The 15985-nt window shown below is 43.6% G+C and overlaps 5 protein-coding genes across 5 annotated transcripts; 2 read left to right on the top strand and 3 right to left on the bottom strand.

The window, feature by feature from the left end:
- Positions 1-1613: 1613 nt before the first annotated feature.
- Positions 1614-2786, bottom strand: O0I10_004420 (uncharacterized protein; the record flags this gene model as incomplete). Its single annotated transcript, XM_058484479.1, has 1 exon — positions 1614-2786. The coding sequence occupies one exon, from the start codon at positions 2784-2786 to the stop codon at positions 1614-1616; it is 1173 nt and encodes a 390-aa protein (XP_058344740.1).
- Positions 2787-6025: 3239 nt separating this feature from the next.
- O0I10_004419 (uncharacterized protein) lies at positions 6026-7582 on the top strand (the record flags this gene model as incomplete). The annotated part of the gene is made up of 4 exons (XM_058484478.1): positions 6026-6098; positions 6162-6323; positions 6397-6810; positions 6879-7582. 4 exons carry the CDS (start codon positions 6026-6028, stop codon positions 7580-7582), a joined length of 1353 nt encoding a protein of 450 aa, XP_058344739.1.
- A 194-nt stretch (positions 7583-7776) lies between these two features.
- Positions 7777-10457, bottom strand: O0I10_004418 (uncharacterized protein; the record flags this gene model as incomplete). The annotated part of the gene is made up of 5 exons (XM_058484477.1): positions 7777-8349; positions 8398-9551; positions 9612-10097; positions 10169-10191; positions 10402-10457. 5 exons carry the CDS (start codon positions 10455-10457, stop codon positions 7777-7779), a joined length of 2292 nt encoding a protein of 763 aa, XP_058344738.1.
- Positions 10458-10760: 303 nt separating this feature from the next.
- Positions 10761-12125, top strand: O0I10_004417 (uncharacterized protein; the record flags this gene model as incomplete). The annotated part of the gene is made up of 4 exons (XM_058484476.1): positions 10761-11238; positions 11307-11409; positions 11469-11892; positions 11958-12125. 4 exons carry the CDS (start codon positions 10761-10763, stop codon positions 12123-12125), a joined length of 1173 nt encoding a protein of 390 aa, XP_058344737.1.
- Positions 12126-12190: 65 nt separating this feature from the next.
- On the bottom strand, positions 12191-15626 carry O0I10_004416 (uncharacterized protein; the record flags this gene model as incomplete). The annotated part of the gene is made up of 14 exons (XM_058484475.1): positions 12191-12683; positions 12745-12984; positions 13044-13213; positions 13267-13328; positions 13382-13584; positions 13648-13780; positions 13844-13960; positions 14016-14062; positions 14119-14201; positions 14262-14396; positions 14467-14819; positions 14892-14991; positions 15062-15319; positions 15384-15626. The coding sequence occupies 14 exons, from the start codon at positions 15624-15626 to the stop codon at positions 12191-12193; spliced, it is 2637 nt and encodes an 878-aa protein (XP_058344736.1).
- Between the last annotated feature and the right edge of the window lie 359 nt (positions 15627-15985).

Below are 15985 nucleotides of genomic sequence, written 5' to 3'. Positions count from 1 at the left end.
TACACCATCCACTAGGAGAAAGCAACTCAGCTTACAGCATATGCAAAACATAAAGGCACTTGTATCTCTAAGCTTTACAATGAAACATGGGGTCTTTGATAGAGCAATGTGCTCGGCTTGGCCAACAGCACCTTGTGTGCAAGTTTCACGATCAAGCCTTTGCCAATCCCAGATTCCGCAATGTCGCCACCAGCCAAACTGGATCTTGGGGGTCGGACCTCTGACGACGCATGACCGAAAAAATATTTTTTGGGCTAGTTGCGACATTGAACGTGAAACTTTCACACAAGGTGAGTACAAGCCGAGCACATTGCCTCTAATAAAAAACCCCACGTTTCATTGTAAAGTTTGGAGATACAGGCACCTTTATGTTTGTAAGCGTGATGCTATATGAAATGGAAGAGTGGTCTTTGTTCATTGTCAAGTAGGTGGACCCTGGCAGAGCAAAAGATGCAGAGGGATGTGTTTGTGTAACTGGGTTAAAAGTTTGGACTTCAGGGACCATGCATGACAGGTACGCAACCCTCATTTTCAGGTCATACATTGGCAGCTAATAGCCACTTTTGCATTCACAACTTTGTGCATTCCATTGGTAGGTGGACGAGATTCTCCTGCTCCAGACATTAGTTTCCATGATTCAAGTAGCTTGATCCGAGCTGATTTGGTTGAGTTACGCTCACACAAGGTTACATCGGTTGAGGCCACATCGAGCGTGCTTTATGTCCAGAGGATGTGTAATCTCTTGACCGCAGCTCAGCCAAAATCAGCTCGGATCAACCTACTTTAATCATGCGGAATGAATGTCTAGAGCAGGGAGATTGTTCCATGCAGTGGATCTCGCAAACAATGATGATTGGATAAAAGTGGTCGTTAGCTAGCAATACATGCCTGTTCCTAGATGATCCATAAAGTAATTATACATTGACCCTTTCATTCATGCAAACGTAGCTGTGTTACACAACACGACCCTCTGCATCTTTTGCTCTGCCAGGGTCCAATCTACTTGACAATGAACAAAGACCACCCATATAGGCATCATGCTTACAAACATAAAGGTGCCTGTATCTCCAAACTTTACAATGAAACGTGGGGTTTTTATTAGAGCAATGTGCTCGGCTTGGCCAACAGCACCTTGTGTGAAAGTTTCACGTTCAATGTCGCAACTAGCCCAAAAAATATTTTTTCGGTCGTCGTCGTCGAAGAGTGTCGACCCCCAGATCCAGTTTGGCTGGTGGCGACATTGGTAAAATCTGGGATCGCCCACGATGAACTTCATACTTGACACAAGATTCCCTTTGACCCCGACAAGCACGTTGATCTATTAAAGAGCCCACGTTTGATTGTAAAGTTGGAGATACAGGCACCTTTATGTTTGTAAGCGTGATGCTATATAAGAAGTGGTTCTTTGTTTAATGTAAAGTAGTATTTTTTTTTTGTATTGATAATGGTTTATTAAGTAGTGGGCTGCTAAGGCCACTACCAAGAATGTTGGGTCTGAAAACCGGGAGTGAGAAGAAACAAAGTATAAATAACTAAAGATGGGTCACGAAGACCAAACAAGAGGGAGAGAGGAGGGAGGAAGACAAGGCAAGGTTGGGTTAGAAAACCCAAAACTAGGTTTCCATAGCATCAACGGGAGGGTCACTGGATGATGATGGTGGTGATGTGTCCATGCTGGTGGGTTTGCTATCTAGGGGAGGAGGAGTCGTATTGATGCTGGTGGGTTTACTCTCAAGGGAAGGAGGGGTAGTATTGAGGTCTGTAACTGGATCATGCGGTTTATCATTGGGCAAAGGGTTATCAGTAGTAAGTTTGGCAGGTGGAGTGAAATTGAACGAGGATTGTTGGGGTGGTGATGTCGGCGATCGTTTACGTTTAGATGGACTTGAGTTGGAGTTGCGGGAAGTCGGAGTAACGGCAGCGATTGTAGTAGGCGCTTGCGTATCAATGGGAGCGGGAGCAGATTTAACACCATTGCGAATATGACAGTCTTTACGTAAATGTCCTGTTTCTTGACAATAATAACAACGTGGTTTTGGTCGATAAGGGCATTGTAGACGTGTGTGTCCAGGTTCATGGCAATAACGGCAATGCAGTGGCATTTTCGACCACGTGGCATGCACGCGAGTGGGATAGGTTCCATCTTTTCGGGAGACTGGGATTGAATGAGATAATTGCTGAGGTTGTACATGAAAAGTTTTTGACAGGGTGTAGTTCTTGGGGTTAGTGTTGAGATATACAAAGCCTTTGCCGGTGAAGTAGTGTTGTTCAAGATAAATGCCAAGCTCAAGGATATTGCCGAAAGGTTTCAAAGCGTCAATGAGGGCTTGCGTTAGAGTTGTACGGTTGTAAAGTGGGATGTGCGTGAGATTGACCTTGACTACCTCCCATTCTTCAGGAATAGGAAGGGATCCAAACAGCTGCGTACCATCTTTCATGGTGATGGGTTCATGCTTGAGTTTGTCAACAGTTTCTTGATCATCAAATGTAACTTCTGCAGTGGTGTGCTTCCGGGATCTGTGGATGATGGCGCCATGAGCAGCATCCTTGAGAGGTGATTCATAGAGTGCTAGTCGAAATTGTTCATCGCTTATTGCTGTACGAGATAAGTCAAAAAGAAGTGAATGGGGGTGTTCTGCACGTCGCCATATTTGCCGAGTGTTGGTCTTTTCATGTTGATAAAGGGTTACCACTTCATTATCGTGAAAAAGTGAGGTGTATGTGCGAGGTTTATCAGGGGGTCCTTTTGACCCTTGCGATTTTTGACCTTTATCGGAAAGAGCCATCTCTCATTGTTAATGTAAAGTAGTATGACTATAATAGAGCAAAAGATGCAGAGGGCGTGTTTGTGTAACTTGAGTCATTCACCACAGGCGATGCATGATTCTTGTACACTATTTAGGAATAGTTCAAAATGCCAGCTAATAACCTTAGTCCTCCCATTCTCCATTGTTGTCCAATCCAATGCATACGAACGATTGTCCTGCTCCAGCCCAGCATGCCCATCATTCAACTTTCTTGATCCGATGAGATTTGACTGAAAAACGCTCAAACACAGAAACATCATCCAATATCAGAAGAATCAAATTGGTAAGTTATTTGTAAACTGCCACTTGATAGCCCATTCCTCCCATTCACCTTTGTTGTCCAATCCAATGCATACGAACGATTGTCCTTCTCCAGCCCATCATTCCCGTCATTGAACTTTCTTGATTCGAGCTGACATGGTAGTAAGGCATTGGCTGTTGTTGGATTATCATTATCATGTAAAGTGTAAAATGACACACACCCTTTTGCTGTGCGTGAGGATCATTTCTTTTATTTACGTGTATCCATTGTTTATTGTGATGATGATGATGATGATGATGATGATGATGATGATGATGATGATGATGATGATGATGATGATGGGTGAGTTATGTGTGTTTGGGTTGATGGTGTGTGTGTTGGGGGGGGGGTTAATTGAGTGGCCTCAGTATAATAGCAGTGGGGGTTTTCCACTTGGGAACGGTTGCTCCGCTGCTGCTGGGCAACAAATAACGAGGGCAACTACTGCACGCGTTCCTTTACATTACACCTTCCACACGAACACAGCAGCTGCAATGGTGAACGCCATCCTTCCAAAGGTACTTGTTAAACGCTTCTACAGCAGTGTTTAGTAGTTCGCTAGCTACTAATGCAACACTTCACATTACCAGACGTGGGTAGCTCTTTACTTGCAACAACGCATTTCATTCGGCGCGTGTTTCGAGTCTTTCTCGTACAACAAAGGTAAGCCCAGTTCACTGTTAAGGAAGAAGACCAAACTGACACGTAACGTTGTTCTATTTAGACAACCTTTTATTGGGCAATGGCTAATGCTGGTTGAGCTAAGGTGGATGGGGGGTTCCAATCGATCTGTTTGGGTTGATCGAGCTCACTTGGCTTCTTTTCGTTGCCGTCAAACCCCCAGGCCCTTTTACGTGGTGCATATGGATCAGCAAACAGCGTGGTGATATCGTTGGAAGCAGGTATAAATGAGTTCCACTTTATTCGACTGCCATTGCTCATATTACAAGTATGTCCTTGTAGCACTTGGAATAAGGCCGTGGACAAGAGGCTGATGATGGTATACTTTTACAAGCATATGAATCACTAATGTGTGTTTAGAATGTGTGGATTAATCAAGGACCAAGACCGTACTTCAAGGATGGCTATGCTGCTGAGGCTTCTTGTGGAATGATGGTGCTCACTGGCCAGTTGATCGGGGTAGTCTAACGTATGTACGTGCTACTTGTTGCCGTAAAGGAAACTTTGGGTATTCAACCGGTGGGTGCTGTCATTCGCTTGAAACTCTGTCAGCTCCTCAAGAAACGTGGTGTACAAGATGGTTGTGGATCGTAAGTATGATAGTATGGTTTCTATTGAAACATGAATGATGGCTAATGCATCATGCTTCTAGTGTGGATATGTGGATATGAGGATTAGAAAGGATGTGGATCAGCAAGGATGTGGATCAGCAAGGATGTGGACCAGCAAAGACGTGGATCAGCAATACCATTACATTTAATAAATTGTTATACTTTTTAAAGCAGATCTCTTTGCCTTTACATGTTTAAAACACGTTTCCAATGTATGTAACACTTGATCGTTCTACAGTATGTGGACAGAGGAATCAATGGGACGTAGGTCATGGGCAAATGGCGATGCTATGTCTGTGTCTTTGTTTTTTATGATGCGCACGTGTTTGTTTGGTTGGCTTTCCAAGTCATAGCAAGGTGATCATTTGCATGGATCCAAGCACTATATATAACATAGCAACCTTTCTTATACTCTCCTTGTATGTACATGTTTTGCTCGTTGTCAATTAAAGCTTACTACCATACAATGTGTAATACCTTCATAAGTACGAGTCTCTTTGCAAGATGGTCAAATCATATTCAATTACGCATGTACTTACATGATCTCTCATTTTTGGGGTATCTCAAAGGCCGAACCATACATAGGGCCTAGGGACGGCTATTGGTCTGAAGATGTGGATGGTCATGGATATAGGAATCCAGGAACCTTTGCCGTATCAATGCAACTTGGAGAAACACAAAACGCTTCCTGAACCGCTTAGCATGCATCCTAGCAGTTAATGGTTGCTCAATTGTGTTGCTCACTGTTCTCCTTGTATGCTTCTACTATTTGTAAAGAGGTGAAGGATGATTGGTATACGTAATGTACCATTCATGTAGATGTAATAGATTAAAAAGGAAATGGATCCCGTATAATTGGTTGGATGCTTTTATTGTAGTAAGGGGGTTTTGCTCGTATGTAGCAACAAGGGGAAACGCAGTAACTGGTGATGCTGCATCATGTTTTTCTACTCCGAGGTCACATAGCTGTATGCATATTATCACCGGCCATATCTTGAGTTGAAAGGTCCATAAAGCCATTTGATTTACGTATACCTTTATGCAACAATGCGCCAATAGGCTTCATTATTTATTCATGCTCAATTAGAGTTCATGTTGTTGACATTTGTCGGGGATCTGAATGCGAGTATGTGCACCACAATGAATATACATATCAGGTTTAGTATCCCAGGAACTTGAATCTCAACATGGGTACGACGATGTTTTTAATACATGGCACCAAAAGCCAAGAGGGATGATGCTTGTTGCATAGCACTTAATTTAACACTATTTAGTACTAAGCCACGCATATGCACGTGTTGATCCATGTATTGCGAGATTGTATGCGACGATCAGTACCCGGGATTTCTTCTTCCATTTGAATGATATCATCAGGAAATCAGGAAAGATGGAATGGATTGTTAAATGTGGCCAATGTCGACAAGCATGGCCAAATGTCTAGGCCAAGATGATCAGGAACCTTTTCATTGTCGGAGCAGTAAAGAGTAGCGATCGTATGCAAGTGTTTGTACAACGCAGAGCCAAATTGGGGAATTTAGTTTAGCTTGGAGCTTTGCTACTTGCCTTCCTCTCATCATTATTCGTCAATCAAATATCCACCACAGCTTTTTATTCTACTCTTTTAGATGTCCAGCAACTCACTATCACCCTTGCGTGTTGTGTATTGGACACGTTGGTTCAATGGGCTCATGTTTGACGGTAATGGAATCCCCCTCTCTCATTCTCTTTGAAAAGCAAATGCTCATCGCCATTGTATAATAGGCCAAGATCTCGGCTTAAATGAACGAGAGTGTCCTATACCAAAAGGCTATAATATAACCGGCGAACCATGGTGCACGATCACGCCGTCCCTGGAGGATGTTGGCGATGCTGCTGGTGTAGTATTCCATGCTGCCGATTATTATCCATCCACGGTACCTGATCGTAAGTGCTGTGTGCCTGTCAACGGGTTGCCTAGGAAACAAATGGCTTATGATGATGGTGGTGGTGTTTGTAGGCATCGAGAATCAGCCATGGATCCTTCAAACACAAGAATCGCCACTCACAGCACCCTTTCGAGCTGATGAACATCGTATGGAGCCATTCACCTATCTCGCCTCTTATCACCTCAAAAGCTCGTTCTTGTTTTCGTATTACTCGCCAGCTATTATGGACATTGCCAATCGCCCACTTCCTAGCAACTTTATGGATACCAAGACGACAAAGGCACCCATTGTGTGGATCGCACGCAATTGTCAGGCTTCAAGTGGACGACAGCACTATGTTGGTGAATTGATGAAATACATTAAGGTGGATAGTTACAGCACTTGTTTGAACAACCAAGACTTTCCAGACGACAAGACACGCATGGAATTGATAAGCGAGTACAAGTTTTATTTGGCTATTGAGAATGCCAACTGTGATGATTATGGCAAGTGATTTCTATTCTATCGCGCCAAGACATTATCGTGATACTAAATCGAGAATGAAAATATGTAGTGACGGAGAAACTTTTTGACACCTTTCTTGCTTCAACGGTGCCTATTGTCGATGGCCCCAAATCGTATGATGGCTTTATACCCAATGAGCGATCCATTATTCGCATGGATGCCTATCCTGACCCACGTGATCTCGCTGCCTACATTGATTACCTTGACAAGAACGATACAGCCTATTTGGAGCATTTATCATTCCGCACGCAAGTGCTTGACGTTGCACCGAGGGATCGATTGGATCCTTCTTTCATTAGTAATTGGAGTGACCCGGCACTGCATAATCAACGTAATAGCTGGTGTTCGATTTGTCGAGGCATGGTCCCTTGGTGGAATGCACGAAGCAACAATGGTCCGCCTCCTTCACTGGATGATCATCGTCTTGTCGTTGATGATACTTGTTCACCCAAGGGCAAATGGGATTATGTACTCAATGGTCCACCCTACATCCCCGAATGGGAGCCATCCAAACCTTATACCGTACCATCAGCCAATGACACTACCACCATCATCAGACCTGAAGAAGATGATTATGATCTATTTGGCACCGTGGATGATATCACCACCGCACGACTCATTTGGATGATTGAAATTCTAGCGGGCGCATTATTTATCAGCATTGTCTTTGGTGTCACCTTCAAGAGACGACGACAACAACAGCTCCTCAGGAAAAGCAAACAAGCCGAAATGGATCATGAGATGTGTATATAAACAAACCCTTTCTAGTTATTTTCAATGTACAATATACAAGGTCCCCCCATGCATGCATGTTCTTCTCTCCCATCATGAATCCAAACGAGCTATTGTTGTTGTTGATCAGGATATAAAAAAAGAAACATGTTATTTCACTATGCTACAATCAATGTACAAGAGATTTGATGGATATATAGTTGGATCAAGTAGTGCTATGCAACACGATTGCCTTTTCCTTTGCGTTGATGGTGATGACGATGATCCATGATGGTAGTGGTAGTAGTAATAGTACTGTAAGGGGTTGATATCGCATCTGCTGTTGTTGTTGTGGGTGTGGTGGTGGGTGGTAATGGAGGGGGTGGAGGAGGTGGTGGTAGAGAAGGGCCATGTGTCAAATCATCAATCACAGGTGGATCGTCTTCAAAGTCACTTGTTGCTCCAGAGATGCATTCACCAGCACGACGTGCTTCCACTTCTCTCAATCGCCGTCGCCTTTCACGCCGTCGACGATAATAACCACCTTTACGACGAGCCGCCTCCAATCCACGACACAAGATCTCATATTGGCAAAAGACACATATCCATTCATCGGGATCAGGATTTCGTATCAATGCAATATCAGATACAAGTGCTTGGTTACTCTTGTTATGGGAATCGTCGTCATTGGTCTTTTTCTTCCTGGATCCCTTTTTCCCACGTTTGGTATTTGCTGATGACACTGTCACCGGTTTATCTACGATGGTCTTGCTTGGTTCATTGGAATGGTCATTTGCTTTTCCTTTTTTCTATCACATTTGTTAGGCACATGCCAATAAACTCCTCGATGAACTCACCTTGGTAGTAGCAGTAGGTATAGATTCATTTCGCTTTGTTCGTGTTGTGACAGCAGGTTTGGATTGTGTTAATGACGATGATGAATGTGGTGTAGCAGGTGGTGGAGGTGGTGGAGGAGATGCAATGGTTGATTTTCTTGTTGTCGACGATGATGGAGGTGCTGGAGGAGGAGGTGGTGGTGATGGTGGAGAAACATAGGGGGCAACAGGCGTCATTGCTTGCCGTAGTACATTCGATAATCCCAAAGATACTGATTTTGGTCGAGGTAAATCATCCAACGTGGGTAATCCTTTCAGCTGATCACGTGTTCTTTTATCCATGGCAAAGTCAAATGCTGATTCTGGTAATTGAATGCCAGGTGTTGTCCGTGAACCATCCGTTGCTACGTTGTTGCTATTGTTACTACTGTTGCTGTGGTTGTTGTTGCTATTCCTCCATTTGCGATCCTTTCTCCTGAGAGTCGACTTTCTTTCATCATATTCTGCTGATGGTAATGATGCTAATTCGCTGCCCGTACTTCGTTTCATCTTTTTGGCGTTGTCTCGGTAGCTGGAATCGTCACCCGTAAAGACTTCTTGAAAAAGACAATTTGGATCATCTGCCAAAGATAGCCTGCTCATTCCCCAATCTTCGTGTTCTGAATATCTTTGTTGTATCTCGCGAGCAGGTGGTGAGAATTGCCAAATGTAAGGTGTTAATGGTGGTGATGATGATGATGATGTGGTATGATTGTTTGCTGATGGCTGTTGATCTTTATCATTGGAGGTGGTGGGTTTCTGTAATCCTTTGCGTTTCCATCGAGGTTTTGGGAGAGGAAGGATCTTTCGATGTTGCAAATGCTGGGGTAACTTTGAAATATCCGAATGGGTAGGAATCATGCTGCCGGAATGTCGACTATGCTGAGCACTTGTATGTCCATCATCATCACTCTCATATTCGTTTTGTCCATCATCATCGTCCTCCTCCTCCTCATCATCACAATCATCATCGTATGCTGTAGAATAAAAGACATTGGGTGTCGTAATCTTCCCTCCTCCTCCTCTGTATCGACGAATATTGATGTTGCTGCTGCGAGGGCTCGATGTCGCTAAAGACTCTTTGGATGTGAATGAAAATCGAAAGTCTGAAGGTGATAGTGCACTTGGTTTGCTATCTGAAAAATGTGGTTGGTGTCTCAATAGCTGACTAATATCACTTCTTTCCTTGTACTTACCTGCATTGTCATCGGTATTGGTGGTGGACTTGTTGGATTCAAACATGAAATTGAAAACGGTATTGTTGTTGGATGGATGATATTCCTCGGGTGGTATATGGTGAAGCATGCCACGACCCATTTGACGACTCTTCATGATGGCAAGCAAATGATCAATGTTGGCTGTAGCTTCATTAATGGTATCATTTGGATCCTTCCTTGTGCCATTGCCAGCAAGCATCGATATGAATTCCTCTAACCCCTCTTGACTTTTGGTCTCGTTATCACTTGTCCTGCTTTCGGTTGCTGTTGCTGTTGTTGTTGCTATGCACTCGGCTGTTGTCGTCGTCGTCGTTGCTGAAGGTTCCTCCAGGCGTAGCAATGATGGCTCTGATGTTCGTTGTAGACGCCTGGACATTGTATCAACCTTGACGCCATTCAAGTCGGTCAAGTTGTAAGCAGTATAAGACCTGGTTCTCGATAATGTATTAACGGGGAGGTTACAACCTGCAGAGAGAGAGAAGGAGAGAGACGGACCTTGGGTGTCAGCAGGAACGGAACAAGAGTAGAGCACGTACAATCATACCAGAGATGGGTTGAACTGCAGATACAGGAACGTCCTCTTTGTTCGTTGTTTCAATGAGAGATGACATTGAACAGTGGAGGATACGTTGAGAATGAAGGAAAAGAGAGAGAGAGGGGTGGTGGTGCGAGGAGAACGTAAGAGTGAGTATGCTTTCACAAGCCTGGCAAAATGACGCTGATAATGAATGAGTCTCCCACTTCCTCTCACACACACACACACACATACACACTGCAACCTGCAGCCTTATCCTGAATCAAGCAACTCCGAATACGAGGGGGCATGTTGATGATACAAAAGAACATTGAAACATGCATACACGTGATCCCAACATGTCTGTGCAGCAACAACAACATTGTCTTCAATCAATCTTTCTTCACCTTGGTTCATTGATAAGGATGTTGGGGTTATTTACCTATTTCGCACCGACAAGATTACGTGTAACAAGTTAGGAAGGATATAACATTTCTTCTCCTCCTCTTTTTTCCCAACTATTTTATAACCTTGTTCTTTTTCTTTTTCTCTTTCCCCTTTTCCCTACATCCATTCAATAACATTCCCCCCTTCAACTATGAACTCACTTTGCAATGAAGGCTTTTATTACGCTTATAACTAATGACACCTATGCACCGGGAGCACTCGTACTTGCTCATCGACTACGTGATATGGGCAGTATTCATGATCTTGTATGCCTTGTCACTCACCAAGTATCCAATCATGTGCGTGCTCTGTTACTGGATCGTTGCTATACGCGACTTTTGGATGTGCAAGAATTGTTCACCACCCGATTCGAGAATCTTTTGTTACTTGGCCGACCCGAACTTGGTGCAACCTTGACCAAGATCCAGCTATGGGGATTAACTGAATACAGCAAGCTGGTCTTTTTAGATGCTGATACACTTCCTATACGCAACATTGATGATTTGTTCTCGAGACCGGCATTTGCAGCTGCACCTGATACGGGCTGGCCTGATTGTTTCAACTCGGGTGTCTTTGTGGCTGAACCATCCGATAGCATTTATCAAGGCTTACTGCAAATGGCTGCTGATAAGGGCTCCTTTGATGGTAAAAAAAACTGATGGGGTACATGATTCTTTGTTGGGCACGCGCGTTCTAACATTTGATTATGCAAGGTGGTGATCAGGGGTTGTTGAATTCTTTCTTTTGTCATTGGCCAGAGACACCACAACATCGGCTTCCATTCACATACAATACCACTCCATCGGCTGTATATAGGTAATATGCATCCTACCAAGGAAATTGATGCATCATCTAAATGGCTAATGTGATCATAGTTATCTTCCAGCATACCGTGAATTTAAACAAAAGATTGCAGTCATTCATTTCATTGGAAAAGACAAACCATGGCACCACACACAACGATTTGCTGATGGCTCATTGTTCAAACCAGCTGGCACGGATACAGAGTTTTTACAGCTATGGTGGGATACATGGGACAAACATTACGGCAAGCACATTTCACCAACCTCATTGATAACCCCAGCAAATGCTCCATCCGTTCATCAACATCATCACGAACAACAACATCAACAACAACATCATTACCATCATCATTTATCGTCATCAGAGCAAACGATCACCTGGGACATGATTAATATACAACCACCTTCTACAGCAAAGAACAAAACCGATACGACGTTGATACCGTCATCAGTGACACATGGCAATGCTAAAGACCCTCCGCATATCAAGCAAAAGGTATATGATGATGTTGCAATGCATTTCACTGTAAACGGGCAACTCAATATGCATGATCCATTTAGGACATTCCCGAAAAGAGCATCCCTTCAAAGACCGATACAAAGCAAGAAGGTCAAGTGGGGTTACACTCTGGCGAGCTGCCTCATTATACATTTTTACAATCAAGCACGTTTACAGAAGCCACCATGTTAGAATTTGAATTAGATCATAGAGAACGTATGACAAAATGAATGTGAAATGTACTTTTTTTATAGTTCATGAAAGTATACATGTGATAATATATAAAAGGGACAATCTAAAGTTCGTCATGATCACGTTGCTCTTCTTGCTTTTCATCATTGTTGCTTGAAGGCTTCTCATCCGTGGAGTCGTCCTTTTCATTTTCTTGATGGGTGGTGGGTTCATCCTCTTGGGAGGTTTCATTCTTGGGAGGTTGTTGTTGTTGCTTCTTGGCTTTGGGTTTCTTTTTGCGCATGAGTTTCATTAAAGCATCATCAAGCTCTTGGCATCTTCGACGTGTCTCAGCAGTGGTGAACACGGGCTCCACATGATTTGGCAATTGCTCTTGAGCAGTGACCTTGTCATTCTTCCACTTTTCAAGACGATCCGTGTGCTCCAATAAGCTGTCAAGCTCTTCATCCGTGTGGTAGCGTTCCTCCTCCTCAGTCTTGCTACGAATGCCATCAACAAAGGCACGAGCCAACTCAACACTGGAAGTGATCTTGTCAATGTTGTCACTGCGTTGGATGAATTCTTGTCGGCGGAAAGTAATAGGACGCTCAAGTTGTCTATGGAGAATTACTTTCTAAGTCGTCATCCTTCTTCATGAGCACGTTTTCTACTACTTACTGGAGTTTACGCAAGCGTTCAAGGTACACAGCTGTATCAGCAGATTCACCTTCATCATACAACCAATCCGATGTTTCCGAAAGTTGTTCACGCAAAGTCTCTTGTTGCTCCTCGGTGGAAATGATAGAAACAATGTCGTCGTAAAGGAAATCCTGCACACGATACACGAATGATTCAAGGTTGTTACGAGATTCTTCCCAAAGACGTCGCTTCTCATCCAAAGCATCAAGCTCACGAATACTACACAGCATGGTTAGATATCTACTACATCATCCCCATTCTCACACACAATGACATACCGATTTTGTGCCACCATCTTCTCTTGTTGGGTCATTGGAGGAGGACCTGTAGGGATGACTTGGACTTGAAGAGTAATCTTTTTCATTGTTGGTTCCTTGTCCTTGGCATCCTCTGCCTTTTTGTCATCTTGATTTTCAGGTTCGGTCTTGTTTTGGTCTTGAGCAGGAGCCTACAATAAACGATTAGCTATACACGTTAACAATGGGTACAATAAATACATACCTCCTTGTCATCCTCGTTAGATGATTCTTCATCCTTGGATCCAAAGAAAGATTTGACCTTGTCTAACCATGGTATCAGCAAAATGGAGCATACGGTACTTGGGAATGACATTTACCTGAGAAGGTGCTAGAGGAAGGATCCTTGACTTGGATACTAACACTGGCTTCGGCAACAGACACCAAACCAGAGTTGGTCAAATCAATAGCAACCTTCACCTTGGGTGGTTGTTCGGAAGCCTTAATGTCCTCTTGGTACTTTTCAAGTGCTTCAGTAAGTCCGGTGACCTTGACCTTGGCGATCTGGTTCATTCCAAGATCACTAAAAGCGCAGCATACCATATGAGTACGGTACAACAAAACATCCACATTTTTCCTAACTTACGCATCCTGCTGTTCCACACTCTTGCCATAGATGAGATCAAAATCGAAATCGCTCTCGCGCTTAAAAGTCATGATCTTGCGTGTGCCAATAGTGCCAAATTCATTGAAGAGGACGGTATGGATAGGCTTACGATCTGTGGCAGGCAAATGATTAAGAATTGTGCTTGTGTGATGACGAATGTGTTTTGCAAACTAACCTTGTGGTCCTTCAGGTTGATAAGTAACTTCAATGGGATACACGGTGATATCTTTGATTTTGATTTGCTTGGTCAAGCGGAATTGGTTGCTCAAAGAAGCACCACGGAATGCAGCACCTGGTTGTTTGTGTTATTCACATGATGTCTTCCTTTTGCAAACGATACAACTTACCCAACACTGCAGCTTCATCGCCATTGACGTTCTTTGCAATCTTGTCACTAGCAATGATAACATATCAGTATACATATTTTGGTTTGATCGGGGATAAACCTACGCTCCAACGGTTTGTGATAAATGTCTTTGGACAGCTGGGATGCGTACGCTACCACCCACCAACACAAGAGACTTGATATTATCCTATAGCACCATATGTAGAAGTTAATGGTTGTCATGTATACAACAAGGATCTTAACATACCACTTTCATACCAGCGGCTTCCAATGCAGCCTGAATTGGACCTTGAACACGATCAAGCAAGTCGGCACACAAGTTTTCAAGTTCGGCGCGAGTGACCTTAACCTTGAAATCAATGTCTTCAAACAAGCTCTCAACCTACGATGATTTCCCTCCCCTTGTTAATCGCATGATCATGTCCCTCCCTCCCGTGAAACAATTTCCTTACAGAAGCGCTGGTTTCCTGATTAGCACTCAAGATTTGCTTGACACGAGTAGCTTCCTTGAGGAGACGTGCCATGGCAGTATTGGATTGTCGGATATCGGAAGTTGGCTTGTGTTGTTGCATAAATTTGTCTGCCAGCAGATCACGCAAACGCACGTCGAATTCGTGGCCACCCAAGGTGCGATCAAAACCCACAGCCTTGACTTCCAATTGGGGCACCGTCTTTTTTGATTTACCCTCCTTGACATTGGAAAATGACACCAACGATGCAACAGTGGATCCTGCACCCATATCATAAAAGATGTGATATTCAGGCGTGTTGGAGAATTCACGACTCACGGCATAATTGAGAGCCACTAACATATAAAATGATGGATTAGATCCTGTATCCCCCTCCTTCTCATGTCACACTATGTGTGCATGCATACCTGCTGTTTCATCATGGATCAAAGACAAGACATTCAATCCAGCCAACTCAGCAGCATCCAAAATCGCTTGTCGTTCATATTGCGTGGCAAAAGGAGTAACCTAGCAACAACAACATGAGCCAACCATGTTCCCCTCTCTCAAAGTATCCTCCCTTCTCTCAACTACATACCGTAATGACCACATCCTTGACATCCTCACCGGCCGTATTCCTCGCTTGTTCACGAGCATTTTGGAATTGATATGCAATCAACTCTTCCACTGTAAGGTCGGTCTTATCATCCAAGTGAAAGAGGGGTGTGCCGCGATCAGGATTGGAGATCATATTGTTGACGAAACGGTTGCGATATTCGACACAATGCTTGTCGTCATAGGGTTTGCCAATAAGGTTCTTGAGGTTGGGAAAAGTCGATTGTGGGAAACGACCGGCCTATGCATGTATGTATATGTGTCAACGTGGAAGAACGTGGAACCTGTCAACGCGCGTCATTTACCAAAGCAAGCGAATCTGATCCATAGACACGCTGATCTTCACGCAAGGTGACCATGGCTTGTGTTTTGCGTTTGGAGTCCTTGTTCAGTGCGACATCGAGAGGAATCCCTGGTTTGATGAGGCCCACTTTGAACCATTCGGTGCCGTAATCGATCGACATGACAGCAGCGCGAGCCCCTGAGCTAACAAAAGCGAGCATCAACGCCACCGCCAAGCATAATAACGTTATTATCCGGTTGGGCATAACGCTTTTATGTGTGTATATAAAAGAGAGAAAAGAGAGAACGGTATGTGTGTATGTGTAGAGGTAGAAAAGAAAGGACAAAGCAAAAAGGATCACTTGGTCTCTCTTTACATGCCGAAATGAGGCAACTTGTTAGAATTTGATTGGATCGGCCTCTGAGTAGCACTTGCTGGCTGCTGAGCAACGATGGTTCCTGTCAACCCTGATACATGCACATAGCTTCAAGTCATCTTTATAATAACATTATACATAAACCAAATGCTTATTGGGATTGGACAGCGGTGCTACATCTTGCATAATACAGGATGCATTTGAAATATCATCATCATCACGTTTGGTTGTTATTCATCTTCTTCTTT

This window comes from Lichtheimia ornata (assembly GCF_029851405.1).
Source record: "Lichtheimia ornata isolate CBS 291.66 chromosome Unknown scaffold00016, whole genome shotgun sequence".
NCBI classification, from domain to species: domain Eukaryota; kingdom Fungi; phylum Mucoromycota; class Mucoromycetes; order Mucorales; family Lichtheimiaceae; genus Lichtheimia; species Lichtheimia ornata.
This window is presented reverse-complemented; position numbering and strand designations above follow the sequence as displayed.